Source organism: Triturus cristatus, chromosome 2_1 (genome assembly GCF_964204655.1).
Source record: "Triturus cristatus chromosome 2_1, aTriCri1.1, whole genome shotgun sequence".
Lineage (NCBI taxonomy): Eukaryota > Metazoa > Chordata > Amphibia > Caudata > Salamandridae > Triturus > Triturus cristatus.
In genome coordinates, this window is record NC_140581.1 from 499298854 (window position 1) to 499326725 (window position 27872).

The 27872-nt window shown below is 42.8% G+C and overlaps 1 protein-coding gene across 1 annotated transcript in view; it reads right to left on the reverse strand.

Moving 5' to 3' along the window:
• Positions 1-11786: 11786 nt before the first annotated feature.
• Positions 11787-27872, reverse strand: part of LOC146865547 (baculoviral IAP repeat-containing protein 1-like) — a 932191-nt gene continuing 916105 nt past the window's right edge. The window contains exon 11 of the mRNA XM_085632362.1: positions 11787-12577. Coding sequence (XP_085488488.1) covers positions 12240-12577 — 338 coding nt within the window. The 3' untranslated portion in view covers positions 11787-12239. The remainder of the gene's footprint in view (positions 12578-27872) is intronic.

Sequence of the window (27872 nt, forward strand, 5' to 3'; positions counted from 1 at the left end):
AAGGGACACTTGCGTTTCCAATGTCCAATCTGGTGACAAAGATGACACGCAGTGGTCTTCTTCAATGTCGCCACATCCATTCCTGTCTTGGAATCAACAGATTTTACACTTCCTTGACCTTACATGTTCTGATTTCCTCCTTGGTTATTTCCCTGTCTCCTTCCTGAGGTCCCTCCACTAGGCTGAGCTTGAGCCGTTTGCATTTGGACAAGCATCAGTTTGTCTTTCAACTTCCTGTGTTTCGAATCTACCTCATCACTGCAGTATCTGACATACCGCAAGATTTCATCCACCTGCATGTTCTGCCAACAAATCAAGTGTTGCTGTATCATGAGACTAACCTCTGGTCTCAACCCCAAAACAAACTTTGAAACGAACTGTCCCATATCCTTAGAATCTAAGGTGTCTAACCCACTGTACTGTTTGAAGGCTTGCAAAAGACGTTCGTAATACTCATGCACTGTCTCTTTTGGTTCTTGAATAGTTTGGTCTATCTTAACCCAATCAATATCTTGAGGTGAGATCTTCAACTTTAACCATGTAATCTCACTTGTTCAAACTTTTTCATAACTATGGGTGACTGACTGTTCGTGACAGAATCCCTTTCTGGCTCAGAAGTCGGCCATTCAACAGAAACTTTACGGGCCAGATTCACAGAATGAACTTAAGACAAAATTCTAAACTTACTACTTTTGGTATTCACAAAATGCACTTACTACTTTTGGTATACACAGAATGCACTTACTACTTTTGGTATTCACAGAATGGATTTACGACTACTAACTATACGTCCGCACTCGGGCCGGAAATTCCGGCCCGGAGGCAAGGCTTCTGGGCCAGAGGCGGAGCTTCTGGGCCAGAGGCGGAGCTTCCGGCCCGGAGGCGGAGCTTCCGGGCCGGAGGCGGGGATTCCGGCCAGTGGCGGAGATTTAGCCATGGCCAAAATCTCCACCTCCGGGCCGGAAGCTCCGCCTCCGGCACAGAAGCCCCGCCTCCGGGTCGGAAGCTCCACCTCCGGCCCAGAAGCTCCGCCTCCGGGCCGGATTTTCCGGCTCGAGTGCGGACGTAAAGTTAGTAATCGTAAATCCATTCTGTGAATACCAAAAGTAGTAAGTGCATTCTGTGAATACCAAAAGTAGTAAGTGCATTCTGTGAATACCAAAAGTAGTAAGTTTAGGATTTTGTCTTAAGATAATTCTGTGAATCGGGCCCTACATGCGGACCACAAATCCCCTGGAACTACGATGTCAAACAATGTGTTCAAATCAATCCACAACACTTTTGAGATTTTGACAAAGCGGTCAACCTGCTTGTACCATTCTACAGGCTTTTCCCTCAGCCGAGGAAAATCATTCGTAAATGCAGCCAAATCACCTCTACGTCAAGGTATATGCACATACCCTACATTTTGTACCTCTCGTAAAGGGGAATTCTCTACCCCTAGCATCCCACCACCTGGAGGCAGCATCTCTCCTACAATCTTTTTGGAACTCTTCTTCTTAGACCACCTTTCCTCCCATTTGTCAAGCATGATCCATGCGCGCATCACTATAATCAAATCTCTGATGTGTGTCCTCAGTCCTATGACCCGCTTTTCTTCCAGTTCTTGATCACTATACTGCAACCTATGGTTCCCTTGCAATGACTTCGTTTTAGAAAGATCTACCTTCTCATGTGCAGTCCTTGCCTTGCGAGTCACATCCTTTGCTACAAAAAGCAACTCATCTTGTTAATAAATTTCTATCCTGACCAAAGGCAAATTTCCATTAATTATTTAATCAACTTCTGCTTTCAACCTTACTACATCCAACATCCTTGCCCTCACGGCACCTCTCAATGGTTCTCGACAAGCTGCCCCATTGCGTTCATCATTCTCGCAGCTCTGATCTCGAGACCTACTCTCTTCTGTCATGATCCTAGAAACTGGTCTGTTTCCTGACTCATCTTGCTCACCATTCCCTGTCATTCTACCATTGTGATTCCTCGCAGGTGGTACCCACATTCTCAGATCTGATCTTGACTCGGCCAAACACTTTGGTCTCGCCGGTCTCACATCCACCTGTCCTCTAGGGGAGTCTGCGGTGGCTGGCAATGGCGTGCTCCATTCTATAGGTCTCAGAGCCTGTTCCATTTCGCTCACTATGCCATTCCCTTTGGTGGTGATTCTTTCTCCTGCAGTTGACTGTGCTAGACAGCCAATTTTCGCTTGGTCTGGGTCAAAGACCGATACTATGGGTCCAATGGTAACCGGTACTGTTAGGGCATCCGGTAACCTCACACCTCCCGCTGCTTCTGTACCTGCTGAGAACTGCATTCTCGTGTCCTCTGTTCCTGTCGAGATTTTCCCTACTACTCTCACATTCGACTGAGTCTGTAATCTACTAGTCCCTTCTGCTGGGGTCGACTTTCCTTCGTAAGAATCTGGATTAAACGGAGGTGGTCTTTCTGACGACAACCTCTCTACCAAGCTGTCATCCGTATCACTATCATCCTCTTCTATACTTTCTGCCTGCGCACCTTCTGCTTTTTAGGTTTTGCCTAGCGAAAGCAGCGCATGCGCTGCTTCGCCTTGGCGAGACTATTGTTGTTGGTTTGGTGCGTGAAGGGAGTCAAACCATGTGCGCGCACGGACAGGCGATGTGCACGTGCATGGCGTCTTCTCACTGCTCCCACCGTGTGCTTGATTTAGCTTTCCCGCGATCTCCCACCGCGCGCTTGCCTCCCCGTGCCTGTCCCTCTGCCAAGCATTAGGTTCTAACACTTATCTTCAACTTGTTTTGTCTTGTTTATGAGAGTTGTAGTATGTTATAACTTATCATGTTTTGCTGCCGTCTCACAGCAAATGCAACATTCACTTCACTTTACTTTAGTTAGTAAAATCACATTTTGTATGTTACCCACTTGGAAAATCACAGATTCGACTGGTGTAATGTTTATGCAGTGCATGATTCCAGTTAGAGTAAACTGAAGCATTTTATTCTTGATAAGCACATCTGGCATGTCCTCTATGAGGAAGAGTAAGCTGCAGCACATTATCTCCCACTGCCATTGTTCCAATACTTTCCACTGGGCTCACAGGAATGCCCATTATTTCCTGTCAGAATTTAGAGTTCCGGAAATGCTGGTGCTACTAATCTTTCCAGCAAAGACCTTTTCTGGATCAGGAAGCAAGTCTAATGGATGTTTGTATAAATTAAAATCATAAAAACTGTGGGGAAGAACATAAACTTGTAAAATGTCTCTCGATTTTTAAAACAGTTTTGGAGCATTTACAATTACTTTCTGTTCAAGGGTGGTGAAAGCATTATTTTATACATATGAAATATACATATGAAATATATAGATATATATATATATATATATATATATATATATATATATAACAAATATGCTGTTGTCGTGTTTGGTCTCTGCCTGGAAAAAACGGTTCGTGATTGAGTGTGCAGCCTGCACGGGGGATTCGGATATCAGTTATCTGTAGGTATAAACAATCAGAGCAGGGGTTATTGTTTCCAGTCCACCCAGACCCAGGTTTGTGTTAACAACAAGCCATTTCCTCTAACACCGAGCTCAGGCTGACGGCCATTCCTGTGCTTGCATGAAGCTGTACTATTCGTGCCAATAAAGCAAACAGAGCAAGTTTAACTGGGCTGCCCGCGAGGCTAATGCCACCAAAACAAACAGTGACGTTTCTGAAAGCTGCCGGGTTAGAGTGTTCATCTACAGACCGCCTGCCGCATGGGAACCTGTTGACACGCTTTTTCGAGAGTGCGTATATCTGTACTTTACCTGAGTGAGCTGTAACAGGAACAAAAGAACTGACTGGAATATTTGACCTGCACAAGGGTGGATGCTGCAAAAGAAATGGTGTAAGTCCAGGAGTGAGTGGCCATCCAGGAAAGAATACTCCAGGGAGGCCTTCCTCAGGTGAGCCAAAGTTCAGAGTGTGGTGCAGTGGTGAAAGTGGGAGGGCACTGTCAGTTAAGTTTGCAATTGAAATTGTACACAGTATTTGTGACGTTGTGAATCAGTAGACATTATAGGAAAGCGTATAACCCTTACTAATGTCATACCGAGTAGTTTCAGGTGTACTACTAACATGGCTGCTAAAAACTTAAAAGACAAGGGTGTTACAAACCATTCTGGAAGGAGCTGTACACCGAAAGATCCGTTGCCTTTCCAAGTGGCAAACACAGGCAGTATGTAACGTATGTAACGACACAGATGATATGAATACAGTTCCTTCAAATTGGAACTAGGACTTTTGTGCGCTAACTCCCCCTTTTTATGCAAAACACACACTCGCTGTGCTTATGTTTATGTATGTCAGCCTTTTGGATTTCTTTTGTTAAGGTATCTTGAGAGCAGGTGCCAAAGAATTTATATGACTTGACGCCCAGGTATAGTACCATTGTAGGCATATCCGGTAAAACGGGGATTTCCATACAGAGATTGCATAAAAAATGATTGACGTCTGGGCTGATATATTAGTGACTTTGTACTGTAATACTCCTATATTACCAATAGGTCCAACTTGACAAGCAAATGTTTTCTTTTGTAAAATCACCCCATACTGCGCTTTCACTTTAATGACTGCCGCATTTTTTTTTTAGATGAGCCGCATCTAAAGAAAGGGGCGTGGCCGCCATTAAATTGAAAGTGCGGCATGGGGCGCTTTTACAAAAACAATACATTTGTCAACTTGACAAACAAATGCTTTTTGTTTGTAAAAGCGCCCCATACCCCGCTTTCACTTTAATGGTGGCTGCGCACCTTTCTTTAGATGAACCTTGTCTCAAGAAAGGAGCGATGCTGCCATTAAAGTGAAAGCGCGGCATGGGGCGCTTCTACAAGCATTTGCCATGTAATAGGTCTTGTATTTGCGAGAGTTTAAGCTATTGGCATTGTAAAAGACAATGCCATTTATTTATGTGTTGTTTTTTAAAACATAAATGAAAGGCATTGTCATTTACAATGCCAATAACTTAAACTCTCCCAAATGCAAGACCTATTGCATTGCAAATGCTTGTTTCTAGTAGCAAGTACAATCTATCCCCCTCGATCGTTTCCACTCTCCACCTTTTCTCTAGTGCATCCCACCTCGCATCTTGGAATGCCCTGATCGACTTTTTCACCCTTTCCTGACTCCTATCTCTTTTCCTGTCGTACGCTGCTCTTATCCATGCGTGTAACGCCTCAAATTGTGTCGGTCTAGGCAGAGGTTGCAAAGAAGACATCACAGATTTCAACTGGTACAACACATCTAACCTGAAAGTACCGTATCGTGGGAAAGTCAATTCTTCCTCTCCTTGAGTCATTTTATGCCAATTTTCAAGCCAAATTATAGTTTTCAACCCCACATTCTTAGCCATGTAATGTGCTGGAGTGTCCTCGGGAGGGGCTTCTTCTCCTCCCAGAGTAACCACGTGTCTGTTTCCTCTACACAATTCTCGTAAAACTTTAAAACGTTTCATGATGAACTGATTTGTGTTTGCGCACAGTATTTTCGTTCACTTCCTGATGTCAATCCACCAATACCAGTGCGACTCACACCAACCGACCTATCGCAGCGCGGAACCTTCTGACATCACCTTTCCTCCACTCGCAGCAGTTCCCCTCCTTCACAATTCGCTTCTCACTCTTGCATTTGTCTCATTCACACTCTGAAGTAATTGTCTGTCCACGAAATGACCGGCCAATCACTTCTCTTACTGTCTGTTCACGAAATGACCAGACAGTCTCTCGAAATTGTTGACCTCAAATCTGGCAACTGTCTGTCTGCGAAACAACCAGACAATCGCCTCAACTGATAGGTTTCAAGCACTCGATGTTCCACATACAGCAACCCACGACCAGCGTCGGTTACTCACACACTCACACACTCACACATTTGCTCCTCCTATCTTGGTCTGGGTAATCGATGATGTCTCACGACTCCCCTCTCAATGGTCAACAAATTCAACTCTGGGTGTCTTCTACACCAAAACTTCTCTGACTACTCGTCGAGCCTAAGAATTCCCAGGCTGCGCACGCTCACAGCCTGATCTCACAATCACTCAACTCTCACACCAACTCCGCAAGACATCACACAATCAAATCAACACCGCAATCTACAAAACACATCCCCCTGTTCATACTCACTCTACCACGAACTGCCGCTTTCGCCGCACCGCTACTCTCCGTCGGTTTCCATTAGCTGCTGTCATCTGCCGCTTACAATCCAAAAGATCACCATTGCTCAAACTCTATGGGCCTCGGTAATCTCTTATCTCGATCTAGATCTCCACTTACTATCAGAGACAACCATCCTCTGCTACCAACTGATAAAGCTGGATTCTTATCTATCTTACCATCACCAAGAATCCCCTCAGGTCACCAGGATCTTTCTATCTGCTAAATAGTGTAAAGGGGATAAAATTCAATTTTAGCACATAATCAAGCAAATCAAATTTGGAACTCCAAAAGATTACTGACTCCGAATTTCATCTTTTAGGGGTTTATTACAAAGCCAAAAATAATTGCACATACAAGTACCTCATCACAAGGTTAAGGCAATAAATGGGCACTACAACAAAGAATATCCTACGCAGGAGTCTCATCTGACTCAGAATAAGAAGAATAGTTAGCTCCAGAAGCATTAGGCAACCAATAACTGTTCCAATCTCTATACTAGAAGTCATCAACATAAAAGGAAAAATCAGTTAGTCTAGCCCTACTCTATCTCTAAGGTGGCATCCCTACTTAGCATTTTTCCTAGGCAAGAGAGTAAAAAGGTGTCAGAAGTGAAGACTTCCTTAGAAGTGCACTCACTTTGCTCAATCAGTAGCCAAGCTACAGAGCTCGTTCTAAGATGCTCCTTCTAGCTTCCCATCTAATCCTCAACTGCTCAACCCACGGGACACTGTCCCTAATTCAAAATCCCAAAATCTTAGAACACGCCCTCCGTCACATCTCTTCAGGCAGGTCTTCCTCCTGTACTTTTCCACTGAAACTCGTACTTCATCCAAAGACGGTTAACTTGACTTTGGGTCCCAGGCACCTTCTCCGCTGAAAGTATCATCCCTGCATTCCAATATACTCCCATGTTGGCTTCTCCTACCATCCTAACTCCTAAAACAAAGGGTTAGTCTTCCTAACGAGCTAGGTGTACTTGCACCTGCAACGGAAACATGGGAACGAGAAACTTTCCGCTCTCTGAGATCTGCCGACTCTCACAAAACCCAGGGCCTTTTCAAGGGAAACAGTTTTCGGCCTACAATATTCAGCTAACATAGGAACAGATAGGCCTTTCTCTAAAATGTATATGCGATCAGGCCTTCACACCTTTTAAACACACATTTCTAAAATCATACTATAAACATTGATATTCATTAATTTGCATACATGAATAAGCAAATCTACGCGTGCAGACTTTAATATGGTGCACGTTTAAATCCTAACACATCACATTATACGTGGACTAATCCGTTATGCATTATCTAACATACATTTTCGACTAAACATTACATTAGACTTCATAAATGACTTGATTATTTTTCTAGTCACACCAAGATATACTGCTTTTAGTACTACATTTCTAAACCACACGTTAATAAGTTCCCACTAAATATATTGGTGCGGACTACCTGTGATTATAATGCACCCCTACAAATTCAGAATAACATGGCGCTCTATCAATAGTATTTGTAAAAAATATGGAAAATGTGCAAATGTTGTGTGAAAATTATTTCTCATATTTGATGTTTTTTATAATGCATCAGTGAATCAATAATGCTGCGCTTAAAATGAATTACATGGGTAACTTAGAATAGTAGTAAATTAGATGAATATTTATGCCACATTTTCCTGTGAGACACAATTATTTTTAATATGGATGTAGTTTCTGATGTTCTGTTCAACCTGCTCCTGCTCATTCTACCTCCCAATTAATGGCCCGCTGCAATGACATCTCTCCTCTTGTCTCTGCAGAACACCAAGTGAATGACATAAATGTGATAGTGATATACAACATTGTTGGAAAGCCTGTATTGTGAATGAAGCTTCCACCAAGTACCTAAAGTATAATTTCCAAAGACTTACACTGAAGTGTTAGTGTGGACATGCAGATTCTTGGAGCCATTGTTAAAGTGATGTTTCATATTTGTATTGATCATCTCTGGAGGGTGGTTGCTGAGGGAAAAGATGGAAGATTGCTCTTACCAAAAGAAGTGGGTTAGTGTTAAAGCTTTTAGAATTGACGTGGATGTTTCTCATTTGCCAATGTGACCCTAACCATGATCATACTACATTGAATTTGCAGAATCTATTTATAGAAAGTGTGATTTGTGTATAAAAGCTTTTGGACTTGAAGGGGGCACTGCTGGCCATGGTTTTGTGGGGTTAAGTTGATTCTGCCCTGCCAGTGTGGCTCCTTCACGTAGCTCTTAAGTGCCGGGAAGGAATTCGGCATATAGTGGGACCAATTTTGCTATATGGTCGGTGATACCATTGATGGGGTTTCCGACTGCCAGAGGAGGTTATTTTATGGCCTAGTGAGTAGCAGTGTGGGTGGAAGCTGGAGGACTGCTATTTTGAGGGAGAATTCCGAACAGTGGAGGAATTAAAGACAGAGCGGGGCACTGAGCACCCAATTTCTGATGTACAGGGCTTTGGCAAAGGTAGTTTGGCAGTTGCATGGAGCACTGGAGCCTAAACCACCAGTTCATGACCTGCTGCAGATGTTGCTGACCTTTGGCCGAGGAAGTCATCTGGTTTCCTGGTTGTATAGAACTGCACTGTTCATGGGAACCGATGACTTACCTGAGCTGCGCGCTAAATGGGAAAATCATCTTGGTAGAGCATTCCCCAGGAATGAGTGGGACCATACCCTAGGACGCACATACAAATACACCCGTAACACATGGTTTAAGTTCACACAGTTCAACAACTTGCACGGTATGTATCTCTCGCCACATAGGTTGAATTTTATGCTACATTCTACGAACTTGGGGTGCCCCAGATGCACCCAAGTCGACACCGACTTTTTCCAAGTGGTCTGGGACTGTCCAGCCATAGAGTGCAACTGGATGCAAGTTGTGAGGCATCTGGAGTGGACTCTGCACTTTCAGCACCTCCAGACCGCCAGCATATGCCTACTGGGGTTATATAAACGATGACCAGAAAAGAAGACAGGTAATAGATTCCTCGATCTAACCCTGGGTATAGTCCATAGAGATGCCACCTGCCACTGGAAGTCCCCCAGGGGCTGCTGCATAGTGGCTGGCGAAGTGAAGTGGAAACTTGGGAATTACAGAAGGAATGGAGTATAGGGGTCTGTGCAGATGACCACTGCCAGACCTGTGGGTGGAGGTTGTGACTAGCTTCATGGATAGCAGGAACTTAACCAAGACGTGATAAGATACCAGAGAGCTCCACACATGGCCTTTTGTGAGGGTGGCCCAAGTAGGTTACGGATCATGTAGACACATCTCCCATTGATTACCTGATACCCTCTTTAGAACTTGGATGACCATCGCTGAAAATAAGTTTTTTTTCGTGCAATTTCTAGCCTCCTCAAGAGTACACCCTCACTCCCATTGCTTAGCGATATGGGATGGCATCCTCTAGCAGATATAGCAAGGCTCTGTCCCCTGATATATTGGCGACAAATTTGGGTCACACCCGAGTTGACCACTTTTGCAAGTGGACTCACGGATGTCCGAGCTGCTGATCCCCACCATAAAATAAGGTGGCTGAAAAATATTAAGGAGTCACTTGCCTCAATGGGTTTGAATAATCTATGGGAGAATCTGAGCAACCTATTGTCTGAGCCTAAAGCTGTATTGAAGAGCAAATACTTGGACATGGTGGATCAAAATACCAGCAGGCTGAGCGATAGTACGACGCTGACTGGGGGGTTCGTGTTAGCAAAACCTCGTCGCCACCTAGAACCATATTGGGATATTATTTCCAAACCCCTTGACCGGAAACTCCATTTCCAAATCAGAGGCAGCTTATTACCGTTAAAATCCTTTACTTCAAATTGGTCAGATTCGGGAGATGACAAGTGCCCATATTGTGCTAAACATATAGAAACCTATCCACATGTTCTTTTTGTATGCCCTATCTACGCCATCCCACAAAAGACCTGGCTAGGGCCTTTATGTAAGAACTTGGGCACTAGGCAAAGCAGTGAAGCTCTAAGAATTTTGAGGTCTGATCCTTCGCTTTGCTATGCTATTCCTCTAGCTAAATTCCTAAAGTGGGCTTGGTGCATCAGATCAAAAATTGCACCAATATAGAATAACCTTGCCCTTTTGCTACTAGATCTCCCCTCTGATGCTGTATAAATCTCATTTGTATTAATCTGATTTTGAAAGGGTATTGACTGAATCCCATTTAAAAAAAAAAAATGTGTACTTTTTACCCTATTATTAACATTTTAATCTTTTATCACAACCATTCACGAATGAGTTTTATTATATGCCTGATCTTATTGCCCTGATACTTATATCGGCTACCCACCAATTGATTAATCCTGTGTTGTATGGTTCGTCTTGTAGTTTGCGACATTTGTGTGTTGCTACTTAATATATTACATATCATGCTATCACTGTACACAGTGTATGATATGTGATTCCATGGAGGTATTAACGACGAGACCGCTTTGAAGATGAAACGATTAATAACTGTTTTATTTGTACATATTGATATAGTTTCACTCGTAAAACCTATTCAGTAGTTAAATTATTAATGCTTTGTTGTACTTGCTTTATGACAATATTGTCGAAATAACGTTTTTTGAAGTGAAGTGAAATTGGATGAGATGCTGTTGGATTTTACAGCGGTCATTGGGACTGCTGTTACTGGAGATATTATTTTTCTATGTCCATTTGACTTAGACTATTTATGGGATGTGTCATCAATCTTTATGAGGTAGACACTTACATTTCTTATTTGGATTTTGTTAACCAGGCATTAATGAGCTCTATTGTTTTACATTTATTTTGTAATTCTGTATTTTGAGCCTTTATGACATTTCATGCATATTTTTCTGTACCTCATTTGAGTTATCCCTATATTAAAAATGCAAAATGCACTTTTTGCTCTATTTTTGGCCTAGAGCTAAATCATTTATGCTTCCAAGATGTATATCTTACTAACCCTGCTAAATTTTGTCATTCTGAAGAGGAGTGTACTCGGCAACTGCTCGATCAACAGGAGACGCTGGAGCCAAATTACTTAGGTAACATTTCAGAGTATTCAAATATTAGCGTTCAGATGATTCTTGGGTATTGGCACCCACAAGAGTGATACTAAAGCCCACCAATGTCAAGCAATGGCTGGGCTGTATGCCAACTGTAGGTTCACAATAGGTTTTTCACAACCACACTATTGTTAATGCATGCCGGTGAATGCGCAGAGCGCTGAGGCTAAGTGATGGTGTGAGAGTGCACTGAGATTTCATTGTAGCATCCATCACACTCATCTCCTCACACTTATATTGTGAGCTGTTGAGAGACACAAGACCAGAACTCAGATTCTAAATATCCTACTTCTCACTGGCATAACACAGGCCCCTACAGCCCCCGCGGTGCGGGGGGCCCCAAGCACCAGAGGCCACACACATCACAGTACTCTGGCCGGAGAGCTCCAGATTGAGTCCGGAGAGGACCTCTCCACATACCCCCTCAAGTTTAGTTACGCCAGCACTAAAGTCAAATATATATGTAGTAGATATGTAAGCTTACCGGCCAAAGTGTTACTGACACACAATGAAGGGGTGAACATTTTCATATGTAGTGGGAAGGAGGGAGGTGTGGGGTATGTGAAAAAGTGGAGGGTGGATATAATGAAGTACTAGGGGGAACAGGGAGTGATGGAGAAGGAAGGTGGGTGGAGGGCGTTACATAAAAAAAAGACAAAGCCGATGGAAAGAGGCAAGTGGCAGAGTAGACTGAGGGTGAGAGAGTAACAGAGTTTGGGGGAGTGTTTGTGAGGAGAAAACAGCAAACAGAGGAGAGTGCTAGAAAACCCATTGAGTGCTGGAAGGAAAAGAAAAAAATAATTCCCTGAATGTGAGCAGTGGAAGTATACAATCGTCCAATCAAAAGGAAGGTAAACAGGCATGGCTCCAGAGGAGGGCCAAACATAAGAATGAGAAGGCAAAGCTTGAGCTGCAAGGCACGTGAGACCTAAATAAGGGACACTCAACATAGGACTTCACTATTCTGCTATAGCAGTAACTTGACTAGACAGAATTACATCAACCTCCAGACCAGTAACAAATTCTTTGCCTGGGGGTGCAGCTCTTTCATGGAATTGAACATTGCTACATCTTCTTCGTCGAACAGTAAACCATAAGTAATGACGTCTGTGATGCTGGGAAGCCTGGAGATGCATTGGACAAATGCTGTCATTGTGGTTGCATGAGCCTTGATTAGGTGTTGTGAGGTTTTGCCAATATTCAACTCCATTAAATTAGGCAGATTGTCCAGAGTTTGAAAGAACTCTCTCCATCCAGATTCTGTAATTTCCTCGCACAGGATGCAATGCATTATCTCCAGATTCATAAGACATCCATCTTTGGCTGCACGTGCTGAAACGAAAGAAAACACATCATTTAAACATTCATCACTGCACAAAATGATCTGGTGATGTACACATTATTTCTTCAAATTACTTCACCGCATTAAGAGTCCATCGCTCAGCCAAATTCACTGCTGCAGACAAAAAAAAGTCCTATCCTGATGTCTTAAAGGGATGCCTCAAAGTCCCAAGGAAGGCTCACTCAGTCTTCTATGACTACCTATAGCATTTAGTGCAACATACATTCTATTCCATCTCCTCCAGTTTTGAATTAATGTGTATTTTTTTAAAAGACATTTTCTTTAACCAGGTGTTCAATATATAATTTTAGATCCAGCTATGGGGCAGTACACCACATACACTGCGTAATAAATTAATTATGACAAGCACAGTACTACAAATTCAGTTGGTATCCCCATCACACCCTATTCCGCCCCCAACATGAAAAAGTCAACATCTTTTGGCATATCTGGCTGACGCACTTCTACCTCGGACCCCTGCCTTCCTGGCTGCCTCGTTTCCCTCTGTGGGCCCCAGCACCACTCCCCCCCCCCCCAAGCACCAGTCCCCGTTTCACCCAAGGAACATACCCAATGTCCTCCACCGCAGAGGTAATAAAAGCATGTGAGTTCCTTCTAAGAGACGTCCAAGTAATGATCCCCATTGCCCTTCGAAGAGAAGATGGGTACCTTCCATAATATAGAAAGCTTCTCCATGACAAGCATATCTACGATCTCATCCTCTCAAACGAGCCTGACTTTGTTATCCTTACTAAAACTCCTCACCTATCCTAGACCTACTGGTCCCTCCTAGTCATGATATAATCCGCCTAGACAGAATCGTGAAACCCAGCGGTGTATTAGCCTGCATTTACTGAAACACAATCTCAGTTTATCAAACAGACACCATCTATTTATTCACCTGTATTATCAACATCACAAACAACAACTGCCTCATTAGCAAAGTTCACATAATATATCACCCCTCTCTGTGAGAATCTGCCGTTCATTAAACAGATAATGGAAGTCATCACTTCTAACGACAACTCACAAGTGTCGCAGATTTTTCTAGGAGATTTCAGTCTCCACTGAAATAATACGAATGATCGTGCTGTAAGCTGTCTTAAATCCTTCCTGTCAGATCAAGATCTGACCCAATTCTGTGACAGTCCAACCCACAACAAGGGAGAGATATTAGACCTCATCATAGCTAAAACGAACAATGTCACATCAGACTCCATTATTCCCTGTGATTGGTCTGACCATTATAGCATCTTCTTCTCTGTCAATATTGAGATGACTCCTAAAAGATGCCAACCTACGAAAACAAAACTATGGAAAAGGAATATCCAAAATATCAATCCTATCACCCTAGCAAACCAATGCAACACCGACCTGATCCCCCAGACAGGCATGGCAGACGTTCATGACCTTACAGCCTTTTACAATCCCACTATTCTTAAAATACTTGACTCAACAGCCCCCCTTCAACAAAAAAACGTTTCCACCAAAATCTCCAAACCATGGTTTAACGAGAATCTGAAATCTGACCGGCTCAAGCTAAGATCAGCTGAATGAATATGGAGATCGGTAACCTCTACTGAACACCTAAATCACCTTGGTGCGCTGAGGAATACATACAACAGGAAAATCTTAAAGGCAAAGGCGGACTTCTTTAGAACTCAGCTGAACCAAGCCATTAATCGTCCCAAAAAAACTATATGAAATAGTTCAACAACAATCGCTCAACACACCAAACGCTACGGAACAAAGAGAGTCGGCTACCCCTAGAGGCGAGGAGCTTGCCAATTTCTTCCTAGAAAAAACAAAAACCATTGAATACGACATACAATCTAAGAATGCCCTTCCAACAGCTACCGATCATGAGTCTACATTTTACTCCCAGGTCGGGGACCAATTTAGTACACCAGTGGGAATTCCAAACAACAATGCCTCTGCACACCTTCACGCCCTACACTGAAAATGACATCCATAACAATCTTCTAGCGATTAATCCCTCCAATCACTTCACTGATCCACTACCCCCTTCCATATTCAAAATGATAAAAACTTTTATTCTACCCTTATGGTCAAAGATTGTAAATGCCTCTCTTATGCAAGGCACTATTTCTGACTGCCTTAAAGAAGGGCAGGAAACACCCATATTAAAGAAAGCCAACTCCCTCTCTTCAGACCTCAACATTTAGCACCCTAAATCCAACATCCCCACTCTGGCGAAACTACTGGAAAAATGTGTACAGATTCAATTATGCAACCACATTGAGAATTTCAAACTCCTAGACCAACACCAAGCCGGCTTCGGTCAAGGACACAGCACTGAATTAGCACTCACCCACATTATGGACGACATATTAAAAATGCCAGACCATAATGAATCATGTCTTTTGATACTTCTTGACTTATCCTCCGTTTTCGACACAGTTAAACATGACAACCTACTGTCCCTACTGGAACGAAGGATGGGTCTATCATGTCCTGTGGTACAATGGTTTACCTCTTTCCTAAACAACAAACCCAAAGAATCAAGATGAAGCAATCACTCTCTCAACACTCCATGTTCACCCTAGGGGTTCCGCAGGGCTCAGCACTATCGCCCATTCTTTTCAATCTACTCATGGAACCCCTGGCAAACGCGTTGAACTATGCGAACATTCTATATCACTTGTATGCAGACGACACACAATTGCGTATGAAAATCTCCTTACCAGAAGGCTTTATCTCCCTCAACGCTATTCTGCATAGTACTCAAAGCTGGCTCACTGGCAATCACCAAATGCTCAACACCCAAAAAACTGAATTCCTCCTCATCTCCCCCCCACAACCACACACCCTAGATAGACCTCTGGCTGAAGCATCTAACATCCTTTGACTGCTCTACCCACATCATTTACTCCGCTAAATTCTTGGGAATCACCTTAGACAAACACTTGAATATGCAGGCGCATATCAGTAATGCCACCAAAGGAGCTAATCATCAGATGAGTATCCTAAAGAAACTTAACCCCTTCAGCGCGGCGTGGATTACCGCGCTGTGCTGAAGGTTCCGTGCGCGGGCGGGGCCATGACGGAGCGGTTTCGTCATGCGCACAGCGCAACCGACGCGCATGATGGAACCGCTCCGTCACTCGCATCGAAGGGGTTAAGGGCAATCTCTTAATGCTGCGGCCAGGCTGGTCTCTGGAACAAAAAGCGATAACCACATCTCTCAGCCCTTAAAAAAACTGAACTGGCTACCATACGAGGCAAAAATACAACTAAAGATCGCCTGCATGACCCATAAAACCCTTCATATCAAAATCTCCAGATACTTAGCACAAAAGCTAAATCTGTCTGGAGGTTGCAGACATTCGTGAAGCGCGAGCTCACTACTACTGAAACCACAGTCCTTCCACAAAAAGAGAGTGTTGCAGAGCCTTCTTAGGTATCGCACTGAAGATTTGGAACTCCTTACCACCAGATGTACGCATCCTAAGACTTTAAGTCTTACGATACTGTTATCAACATATGTTATCTTATCCACCACTGTCTACCTCTTAAATTGAATGTATGTATATTACCCCTCAACCGTCTAATGTTTCCGAATGGTGTAATGTAAAGCGCTCTGATACCCTCTAGGGTCATGTTCGTGCTATAAAAAACTTTATAAATAAATAAATAAAATATTTAAGAGCTGCTCGCATCACTGCTCCGTCTCTGTAGAGCTCAAATTTTTCCATTAAAATGCAGTAGCCCCCTCGGTTGTCCCCAGGCACTGTAGAGAGGTGCTGCTCTGGCCTTATTTGCGTAGTTGTCTGGTCGGAGCTCTAGTAACAAGGTCTAAGGGTTGAATGAAAGAGGAAAACCCAGAACGCCCCACAGGGTGTTGGCTACCTCCTTCCTGAATGGTATGAATTTGGGGCTTTCCTGCCATACTTGTTAAGTGTTTCCTATCACCCTGCATCCCCTCCAGCAAGTGATTGAACCATTTGGGTACATCCTAAGGATGCCCCCCGTGTATAATGCCAGTTGTAAATGAGCCTGTGGTGTATTTCTTTATTTTCCAGGCTAATAGAGCACTGTGTATATCCCGTCAACCTAGAGAGCATCAGATCTGCCCTATGTTAAGATCATTTTTAACTAGAGGAGGGGGCGGGGATAGTTTTCCCCTTACATCTGAGCCACTCTAGATGTCATATGTATTACTAGGTACCGTATTTGTTTCCAAACGCACTTGAATGCAAGTCTGTCCCCCAGAGCTTTGGAGAGTAAAATTCAGCACCTACAATTTTTTCATATTTATCTTTATCCCTGCTTTCCTTTCATACCGTTCTATTTGACAAAACCGACAGGAGGTTATCGTCTGTATATAAGAATAAATTATATTCATCGTCCCGGTATAATATGGTAGCCATGTTTTTCCCTAGTTATTCATTCTGCCAGATGTTCTATGATTAAGGGTAAGAAGAAAGGGGGGTATCGGACAAACCTGTCTGGGGCCTCTTTCTAACTGTGCCACTCCTAAGAGTGCATCATGCAGGGCAATCCTCGCTGTTGGGAAACTGTATGGCGCAAATGCCATGGTTAGAAACTATCAACTAAATCCCATCCTCTCCATAACCCAATCCAAGGCTTATCAGCATCTGGAAACACCAAATGTGCTGATATTTATTCTGAACCTTCTCTACCAGGTGGACCATCTTCTGGATATGGTCATGTGTCTGTCTAGTAGGTACAAACCCAGACTAGAGAGCTTGAATCAGGCAGGAGCGGACTTGCTCTATCCTGCACACTAGGTGGCAGATTTACAAGCCCCTTGCGCCACTTTTGCGTCGCTTTTAACATGGGAAAAGTGATGTAAAAGTGGAGCAAGGGGCTTGTAAATCTACCCCTAGAAGTTTAGAGTATAATAGTAAGAGGCGCACAACTGTAGGTTCTTTGCTTGCTTGTGTAAAATCAAAATTGTTGCCGCTCCCATGTCTCTGGGGATTCCCTCCTGTTGTACTATATAATTTCTCAATTTTATGAACCAGTAGGGCCTGAAAGGTCTTATAAAAGGGTTCATAAACCCATCTGCGCCCAGAGACTTATTTCACGTCAGGCTCTTTATCGCCAATTTTAACTCCTCCTGAGAGATCCAAGAATATAGGGCTTGTTTGGTATCTGTTAAACAGGGCAATACAACCTCATCTCGAAACTCCAACTGACTGCTCGTCATAAGTATGCCCCTAGAGTACAATGTAGAGCAGTACTGGTGGAATGCCTAGTGCTTATCACGTGCGCTTGAAAGAGCTCTCCGGTTTCTGTCCTTATTTCCTTAATAATTGCTTGTTCTCTTTTCTCCCCTAAGTGCCTGGTTAAATGAGACCCCAATTTATTTTCCACAATGTAGGAGGTATGTTTGATGTCAGATCAGCCCTATTGGTATATAGAGCGCGAAGTTGACAACATAAGTTGGTGAGGGGGTCTCCCTGTATGGTTTCCCCCTTTCATTTATATCCAGCTCCAATCTTTTAATCTCCTGTTTATGGATTTTATGGATGTGAGCCATCAAACAGATGCACATGCCCTGTACAACAGCCTTCATCACTCGCCAGACTCCCATAGGGCTGACCTCCTCCATTTTTCTTCTGTCAAAATATTCCTTAATCTATTCTACCAAAGTCTTCCTCAACAGAGGATGCCTTAGTGGCCAAACTACAGTGTGTCCCAGCTTTTGGTCTACATATGAGTCAGCTATTTCCTGCACATTATCTGAGATTCCCATTGTACCAGTTGTCAACCCAGAGTGCGTGCTATCAGGTGATTGCTCACTAGAATAGCGTCGATGAAGGAGTACATGCGGTGGATATATCAGAAAAAAAAGAGTACTCTCTGTCTAAAGAATACAAATCTTGCCATGCATCTCTCAGCCACGCCTCCCTAAACTTTTTTTTAAGTTTCTAAAGCAAGGTTCCTCCTTCCCTCCTATCTTGTGAATGATCCCAAACTAACCCAAAGTCTCCAGCTAGAAGAATATCTCCAGAGACCTTCTCCAAGTGTTGAAAGGAAGGTGATCAGGAATTGTGTTTGTGTCTTGTTAGGTGCAAACCCCAAGACTATAGTTAGTGTCCACCCTGCCAATCTTTGCCTTATTTATAGTCCTGTTTAGTTTTGTAAGGCCGCATCTTAATGAAATATAAAGACCCCATTTTGTTTCTGTGCTGCAGATCAGTGCTAGACAGTAGGGTAGTTCCCTATGTTTCATTCTGTGCTGGTCTTGCCTTTTGAGGTATGTTTCTTGAAGGCATAACATATTTTGGTGTAATTATTTTATGGATCTCAATATCGCTCCTCATTTGAACAGTGAATTGAGACTCTTCACGTTATATGTGAGGACCTTTATCATCATCTAAGTCTACACTGTGGGATATCATCATTTGCTGAATGACTGTCGCTGTATTGATGATTGAGTCTGATTGGCTGTATGGGTAAGAAAGTGGCTGCCTTAGTGGTTATATGGGTGGGGGAGTGTGTGAGTGGCTGTGTGAGTGGCTCTATGGATGGATGAATGGGTGTGTTAGTGGCTGTATTGGCAAGTTAGTAGCTGCTTGAATGGATGTATGGGTAAGTGAGTGTATGTGAGTGGCTGTTTTGTACAGAAAGTATCTGTGTGACTGGCTGTATAGGTGACTGAGTATATGTGTGACTGCTTGTAAGGATGCGTGAATGGGTATGTAAGTAGTTAACTGGATTAGTGAATGGATGTGTGGGTAGCTCTATGGGTAAGTAAGTACCTGTGTGAGTAGCTGTGTGGGTGAGTGAGTGCTAGTGTGAGTGACTGTGTGAGTGGGTATAATAGTGAGTGAGTGGCATTGTGAGTGGCTCTATGGGTGAGTTAATGCTAGTATGAGTAACTGCATTGGTGAGTGAGTGGGTGTGTAAGTGGTGGTATGGGTGGGTGATTTAGCTGTGTTAGTGAATGTATGAGTGAGTGGGTGGGTGTGTGTGAGTTGTTCTATAGGTTTGTGAATGGATATGTGAGTGGTTGGGTGGGTGTGTGAGTGGATGTATGAGAGGTTGTATTTGGGTATGAGTGGGTGTGTGAGTAGCTCTGTGGATGATGGCAACATTGATGTCATTTGAGATGCATCAGGGATGACACTGAGCATGTCATGAGTGATGTAATATGTGAGGTCAGAAGCAGTGCATTGTGGAGTCGTAAGGTAGAGTTAGCTCAGGTAACTATAACTGCTATGGTTTTGTATGAGTGACATCTGAGCCTATCTATAACGTCCCTGTAACCTTGGCTTTTTCAGTGATTTTCCAAGGCTTTAAAAAAATCTATTTCCTAACTATAAGTTTTTTTTTGGGTGAATTTCTACCGTTTATTAACGTTTTTAATCCTAACTGTAACTTGTCACCTTTGAGAGTGGGGGTGTGAGTGGTTGTGTGGCTCTGTGAGTGGATCTGTGAGTGCCTGTGTGAGTGGGGATTTAAGTGTCTGTGTGGGTCTGTGAGTGGGTGTGTGAGTACCTGTGTAAGTGCCTATGTGGGTCTGTGAGTGGGTTTGTGAGGGCCTGTGTTGGTCTGTGAGTGAGTATATGAGTGCATGTGTATGTCTGTGAGTGTGTGTGTGTGAGTGGTACTTTGGATTTTGGGCATTTGCATACTTAGGGTATTTAAAAGGGAGAACAATGGGCTCTGCTCTCACTGGGAGACAAGAACAAAGAAACCACTCAATACAGTCACTACACATCAGATTGTGCACCAACAGATCACCAATTAATTCACCTCCATTAAGGATTTTATATCGTTTTTTAACGTGGAATACGAGAGGAAACACACTTGTGCCTTCACCAAGCCCAAGAAGTTAGGATAATTTGTGCTTTAACTGAAGTGGAGCTTCAACTGGGGCACCTGCTATGTTTATATTTGTAAGTGCTTCCAAAAACGTCGACCCAACTGGAGTACTTTCATCTGGTTAATTAGTAAGTGCTACTTCATTGGGTAAATGTATTGTGCATATTCTACACTACAGCTGCATAAAGGACCATAAGGTAATGTTTCCAATGACCTTATGTGCATGTAATTTTGGCAATGTGATTATTCCTCGAATGTCTTCATCCTCAAATCTTTGATAAAATGAATCCTCATCAAGAGAAGATGACGAGACTACAAAGAGATGAACCGCCACCAAACGGGGGTACTTCCTCTTAACTAAATCAAGTAAGTGCTTGTTTGTTTGGTGGAGATGTCCTCATATTCTTCTGCATTAATAACGCGTCACCAAAATCGGCTGAAAAAGTGCTTGGGAGCCTTTTGTTAAGCTGTCCATCAACATGGGAAAAAGTGAGAAGACCTTTACATACTACTAAGGAAAACAAGGCTTGGCCGAACGGGGGGGGGGTTTGCAAATGATTTTGTGCATTGGCATACTCACGGTAATTAAAACTAAGACCCATTGTCTCTGTTTTAATTTTTTTCTAAGTGGAGGGGGGCCACGCTGTCCCCCTCCACGGCCTGATTTCAGCCCGGGGACCCTATCCCCTGTGGCCCAGCCAAAAATTAATGGGGGAGGGGGGCCACTCAGCTCCCCTCCCCGGGCTGATTTCAGCCCTGGTTGCCCCTCCCCTGGGGCAATGGCCAAAAATCAGTGGAGGGAGGTGGACAATGTGGCCCCCTCTCCGGGCTGATTTTGGCCCTGTGGTGTGGCGATCCAAATGGTCGTTGTTGACTCCAGGAGGGGGGCTTCTGATGGGCCAGCCACAGGAACGTGGTGGTCCATGGGGCCTGGTAGGGGGGCGTGTGGCCCCCTAATGGTTTTAAATTTGTCTTTGGCCCTGGGGTGGTGGTGGTCCCTAGGTGCGGGGGGTCCGTGAGGTACCCCTTTCTTAAGTTTTAATTTTAGCCTTGGGGAGGTAGTTGTCCCTAGAGCTTCAAACAGCTCCAGGAGGGGGGTCCGCGTGCCCCCCTCCATATTAGAAATAAAGCCCCAGGGCGTTGGTTGTCCTTGGGGCTCAAATGAGCTGATGGAGGGGGTCCGTGCGGCCCCCCTCGAATATATAAGATAAAGGTGGTGATCCCTGAAGCAAAAACTAGACCTGGGGGGCCTGTGCACCCCCTCCTTTTCTTTTTTATTGCCCACATGCCCATCGAACCTGGCCCGCCTGGGGGCTATAGTGTCAACAAGCTTGGGAGACTGCACTTTTTTTCCTTCATTTTTGCCACGGATTCGCGACTGTAACAGTTTTGCAGCAACATTTTTTTTTTAAAAAAATGCTTTTTTGCTAGAGGGACCACAGAACCAGGGTTAGGGAGTCAGTGTATTCCTTTTTTAACTCTTTTTTTAATTTTAAAGCTGAGTCCCAAGATGGCTGCCAACACTTCTTGGTTGAAGTGTTGGCAGCCAATCAGATATCAGCACGGGGACTGTCAGATCCTTGGAGGATACACATCCTATATATAAAAATATGGATTTTCTTTAGTATCTCCCAAACTACAAAATGGGTGCTTTCTTTGCCAAGTGCTACCTTTCTGACAAATTTGGTGTACTTCCGTTCAGCGATTCAGCCTGTAGTTGTGTCTAAATTCCCTATGGAATTAACATGGGAAAAGCACTATTTTTGATACGCCCCTTTTCTCAGCACTTACTTTATGGATCACCCCAAAACTTTTCATACACAACTAGAATTGCAGGCACACTATTTTTGTATAATTTCGTGAAGATTCGCTAAACGGTGCCAAAGATATAGGCAAGCCAAAAAGCGCTTTTCCTATGAAGATATATATATATATATATATATATATATATATATATATATATACACTTAAAAAACCATAGGTTTCACACATGTTATAGTTAGGTGGACATTTCACTCGTAAAAAACCAATGAAATTCCCCCGTTATAGTTAGTTCAGATAACTATAACTCACACGCCCGCAATCCACTGCACATGACGTCACATATTACATCACTCATGACATGGTCAGTGGCATCACTCATGACATCACTGATGACATCATCCTTTTGATAGAGTGGCGGTCGCGCGAGTTATAGTTATCTGAACTAACTATAACGGGGGAATTTCATTGGTTTTTTACGAGTGAAATGTCCACCTAACTATAACATGTGTGAAACCTATGGTTTTTTAAGAGAATTTGCAAGGTTTTTTAAATGCTAATTCCTAACTATAACGTGTGTGAAACCTATGGTTTTTTCAGTGAATTTGTACGTTTTTTTAAATGCTAAGTTATGTATTTATTATTATATTTTTTATATATTTATTTTACAATAAACTACGTATTACATTTTTATTTTTTATTTTTTTATGGTTTTTCACCGTGCGCGCACGGTGCGTGCATCCCGCGATTTAAAAAAAAAAAAAAATTAAAATGTTTTTTTCTGCCTTCGTGGTCCTTCAGGGACCCCCTGACAAAGGCTAGGGGTCAGAAACTCTCTACCCTGCCCCCTTTTCACGTTCGCCACCTTCCTTTTTCACTCTCGCACTCAAAACAAAAAAATGGCGGCCGACACTTCCTGATTTCGACCGATTCAAACGTTGACTGACATGTAACCACCAATCAGAATTACGCTCGCGCACGTTAGGGTGCGCGCACGGTGCGCGGCTATAGATATTTATGTACTTTAACTGCAATTTTCTCAGGAACTACTGAACATATTGACTCCATATATGCAAAAAGCACATCCCTGACCTGAGGACTACCTCTTTGCCAAATTTCAAGTAATTCTGTTCAGCCGTTCGGGCTGTACCTTCGACTAAAGGTCCTATGGGAAAATGCATGGAGAAAACGCGTTTTGGGACCCCCCTTTTTTCTCGGGCCCCGCTTGACGAATCCCCCCGAGACTTTCAGGGTAGGAGCTGAGCGGAGTGCCCCATTAGTTTTGAAAATTTCGCGAGGATTCGTCAACCGGCGCCAAAGTTATTCAAAATAGAATTTTGAGATTTCCTATGGAAACACGGTCCTAACTATAACTATCTACTGGCGACCGCCAGTAGATAATATATATATATATTGTATCAACAAATGCCCGAAAGCTTTAGGAGGTCACTCACAGCTAGCCTTCCATCCGGAATAACTTTTAACACTCGCCTCCAAACTCCCGGTCTGAACTGCTTTAGCCAACGCGTTTCAAGTCACACAGACTCTTCTTCCTGGGCGGTTAGTTAAATGAGGTACAGACTCATTTTCCATCAGTTTCAGCTCTTTTATTTAAATATGTGGCCCCCTAGTGGGCCTGGCTCACGTTGTTCAAGCCACTTTGCATTTTGGGAATCGTAGTCCTGGAAACAAGTTAAGTTTACCCTGAGTGGGTGTATCCTTCATTTAACATCTTTTAACATTTTTAAATCCTTTTAGTAAGGTCCGGTCACCTGGTGCATGTGCGCTTTTCATTAGGCTTAGTGTACTGCAGTCCACCGGGAGCAGTTCCCGATCACAGCCTCCCAATTCATTTCCAGGGATGGTGCCCCTCCTCACGGCTCAGGCGGCCGTGCAGAAAATTGTATCAACAAATGCCCGAAAGCTTTAGGAGGTCACTCACAGCTCGCCTTCCATCCAGAATAACTTTTAACACTCGCCTCCAAACTCCCGGTCTGAATTGCTTTAGCCAACGCGTTTCAAGTCACACAGACTCTTCTTCCTGGGCTGTTAGTTAAATGAGGTACAGACTCATTTCCATCAGTTTCAGCTCTTTTATTTAAATATGTGGCCCCCTAGCTCTAAACTCTTAGATTTATTAATAGCTATTGCCTTCCATTTAATAACTTCTAACTGGAAACAAGCTGATAAAGTTACTTTTCGAGCATGGTGGAACGCTGTCTGTTTTCATCACAGATTAGACACTTAGGGCCCGATTCACAGAACTAACTTAAGACAAAATCCTAAACTTACTACCATTTTGGTATTCACAGAAGGCACTTACTCATTTTGGTATTCACAGAAGGCACTTACTCATTTCGGTATTCACAGAAGTTAGGAGTCCTAACTTTAGGACTCCTAAATGCCTTCTGTGAATACCGAAAGTCTTAAAATTAGGATTTTTCTCAGTTTAGTAGTAGTATAGTTAGGACTCCTAACTTTAGGACTCCTAAATGCCTTCTGTGAATACCGAAAGTCTTAAAATTAGGATTTTTCTCAATTTAGTAGTCCTAAATTTAGGACTCCTAACTTTAGGACTCCTAAATGCCTTCTGTGAATACCGAAAGCCTTAAAATTAGGACTAAACTGAGAAAAATCCTAATTTTAAGGCTTTCGGTATTCACCGAAGGCATTTAGGAGTCCTAAACTTAGGACTACTAAATTGAGAAAAATCCTAATTTTAAGACTTTTGGTATTCTCAGAAGGCATTTAGGAGTCCTAAAGTTAGGAGTCCTAACTATACTACTACTAAACTGAGAAAAATCCTAATTTTAAGACTTTCGGTATTCACAGAAGGCATTTAGGAGTCCTAAAGTTAGGAGTCCTAAATTTAGGACTACTAAATTGAGAAAAATCCTAATTTTAAGACTTTCGGTATTCACAGAAGGCATTTAGGAGTCCTAAAGTTAGGAGTCCTAACTATACTACTACTACACTGAGAAAAATCCTAATTTTAAGACTTTCGGTATTCACAGAAGGCATTTAGGAGTCCTAAAGTTAGGACTCCTAACTTCTGTGAATACCGAAATGAGTAAGTGCCTTCTGTGAATACCAAAATGAGTAAGTGCCTTCTGTGAATACCAAAATGGTAGTAAGTTTAGGATTTTGTCTTAAGTTAGTTCTGTGAATCGGGCCCTAATTATGTCTCTCCCATATCTCTAGCAATTAAAAGGGATCTGTTATGGCTTCCCTTAACAACTTATTTATCTCAATCTGCCCCTTCCTCTGCTGCTCTTAAACATGTACCTCATGAAGTTCAGAAACCACCTTTAATTTTGCTCATTTTACCTTTTTCATGCATATTTGTTTAATGATATCTCTTATTTCATGAACGTTCATTATACATTTCTTTTTACTCGTTTATTCATTAATATGCTTACCTTGTTATATCCTTTGTATATTTACATGATATTCTAGACTGTTTTATATTGATAACTTATGTTTCCCTCCCTCTCTTGTTCCCTCCTTCTCCCCCCTCAGGTATAAGATTAATTCCTTTATTGTCTTTTCACTCTATTTAATCATTTTATTGTTCAATAGGATGGGTTTTGTAATTTCTTTTTTTTTGTTTGTTGATACTTTGTTTCCTCCGTTACTCTTTCAATAAATCAAACTTAAAAATGGGACAAGATGGCAAGTATCGGCCATGTTTGGTGTGTGGTGCGCAGACTGAGCACATTCCAACCTCACCAAAGGTTGAAGCTGCCTGGAACAAAGCAAGCGTGAGCGGTCCGTGACACATTCAACCACGTCAGAGCACATCAATGACTGGCCATTTTAACCAAGGGCAAAGGCCGCCTGAAAGAGTAAAAGTAAAAAGACGAAGCATAAGGCGGTGTGACGACTGACTTCCAAGAATGATAGCACATCGGTACCTGTGTGAAAGTGCAGCACAGTCATTGGAGTCAACAGATCTGGAAGATGCCTTCACTGTGTGAAATGCAGTGAGGTATTCGGTGACAGGCACACCAATTTGGCAAACAACGGTGGTAGTAGGAAGCCTGTTCTTGGTGACGTGCACATCTGTCAGTTTCAAACAAGTTTGTAGAATAAAAAAACACCTAATAAAACTAGCAATTTTGCAATCTTCATCTTAGACTTTGTGTGTAGCTGGCAAAAGCATTGAAATTATGTTTGATTCATGCTACCATCTAACAATCATTTCCGAAAAAATATGTTTGTGTGCTGTACGAAGAAAGAGTACAACACAAGCCTGTAGACATACGATTGACTGGTTATAGCAGTCGGGTTATTTTTTGGGGAAAGATTACTGTCCAAAACAGGATCACTGAAAGAAAGATCTATGTATCACCAGAGGGGTTGATATCCTGGACTGGTCACAGCAGAAAGAGTTAAGGGTGTAATACAAGTACAAGTGCACCCAAAACAATGATGAGCTGCTTTCTTGGGCAAGGTGGAATTTTAAAGCCAGTTTCAGCAAAGGTTGTCTTTTCAAGACTAGCCACAGGTGGAGCCTATTGAAGAAAAAGGTTGTTTTCAGAGAGCATGCTGAGTATGAAGGCGGGATGCTGAGTGTGAAGGTGAGTTAATCAAGATTAAGGAAAACTTACACACAGCACCAAATCTTTAAGAATTTGTTCCTGTCAGGGACATTGTGGTGGCAACTGTTGCCAGCGTCAAAGTCATTTGATCAGGAGGCTGAGAGAGATAAGGAAACAATTGTATTCTTACCCAGGTGTTTGAGGGAGGCTGATATAAATAATTCAGCCATTGAGAAAGAGGCTCTTGCGGTGGCTTGGGTCATAACGAGGATGAGAAAATTATTGTGGCACGAGGCATTCACCATTATAATGGATCACAAACATTGTGTGAACTCTTTATGATGAAAGGGTTGGATGCTGTCTCTTCCAAAATGAGGGGCTGGGTTGATGATCTTCAGGAGCTTAGCTTTACAGCTGAGTACATTTCTGGTGCCCAGAACAAGGCAGCTGACTGTCTGTCCAGCATTGACACAGTGGATGACTGAAAGTTGGATCGTTATGAGGGAGTGATAGAGAGTGTATCCACCAATTCCTGATAAAGAAGGAGAAGTATGTCTATTTTAATGAAAGTGTTGGTAAATTGAAAGAGGGTTGGAATGAAAGAAAAGAGAGAAGTTGCGACATAAAATCATTTTAGATTGTGAGGGAGAAACTCAGTGAAAGAAAAGAGCTGCTCGTTAAGGGCACCAAGCTAATACCTTCTACAACTTTAAGAAATAAAGTTGGATAGTTGGACAAATTGGTCATTTCAGCATTATGAATACCAAGGAATAGTTTGGAGAAGATTTGGGTAACCGTATGGACTTGATGTTGGAGAGAGTAATTTGTGATTGTGTTGAGTGCTACAACAGTGGCAAAAGACTAGTACTCCCACCAGGCTCCTTTCTAATTCACTGTGGGAAAAGGTTGACATTGATTTGGTGGATCTCCGGCATGGTAAACAGCTTGCACTGCATCCTTATTTTTAGTAGATTTGTTCCTAGGGTGACCTGATATTAAGTGCGTGCTTACAAAAGTCCCAAGAAAGTCACAACATTTTTGCAGAGAATTGTTCAGAGAGATTTCCCAAAGTCCCTGCTATTGGACAAAGAAGAAAATCTTGCTCCAGAGAGGTGGAAGAGTATCTGATGGTGTGTGTGGTCATCCATAAGAAGTGTGCCCTCTA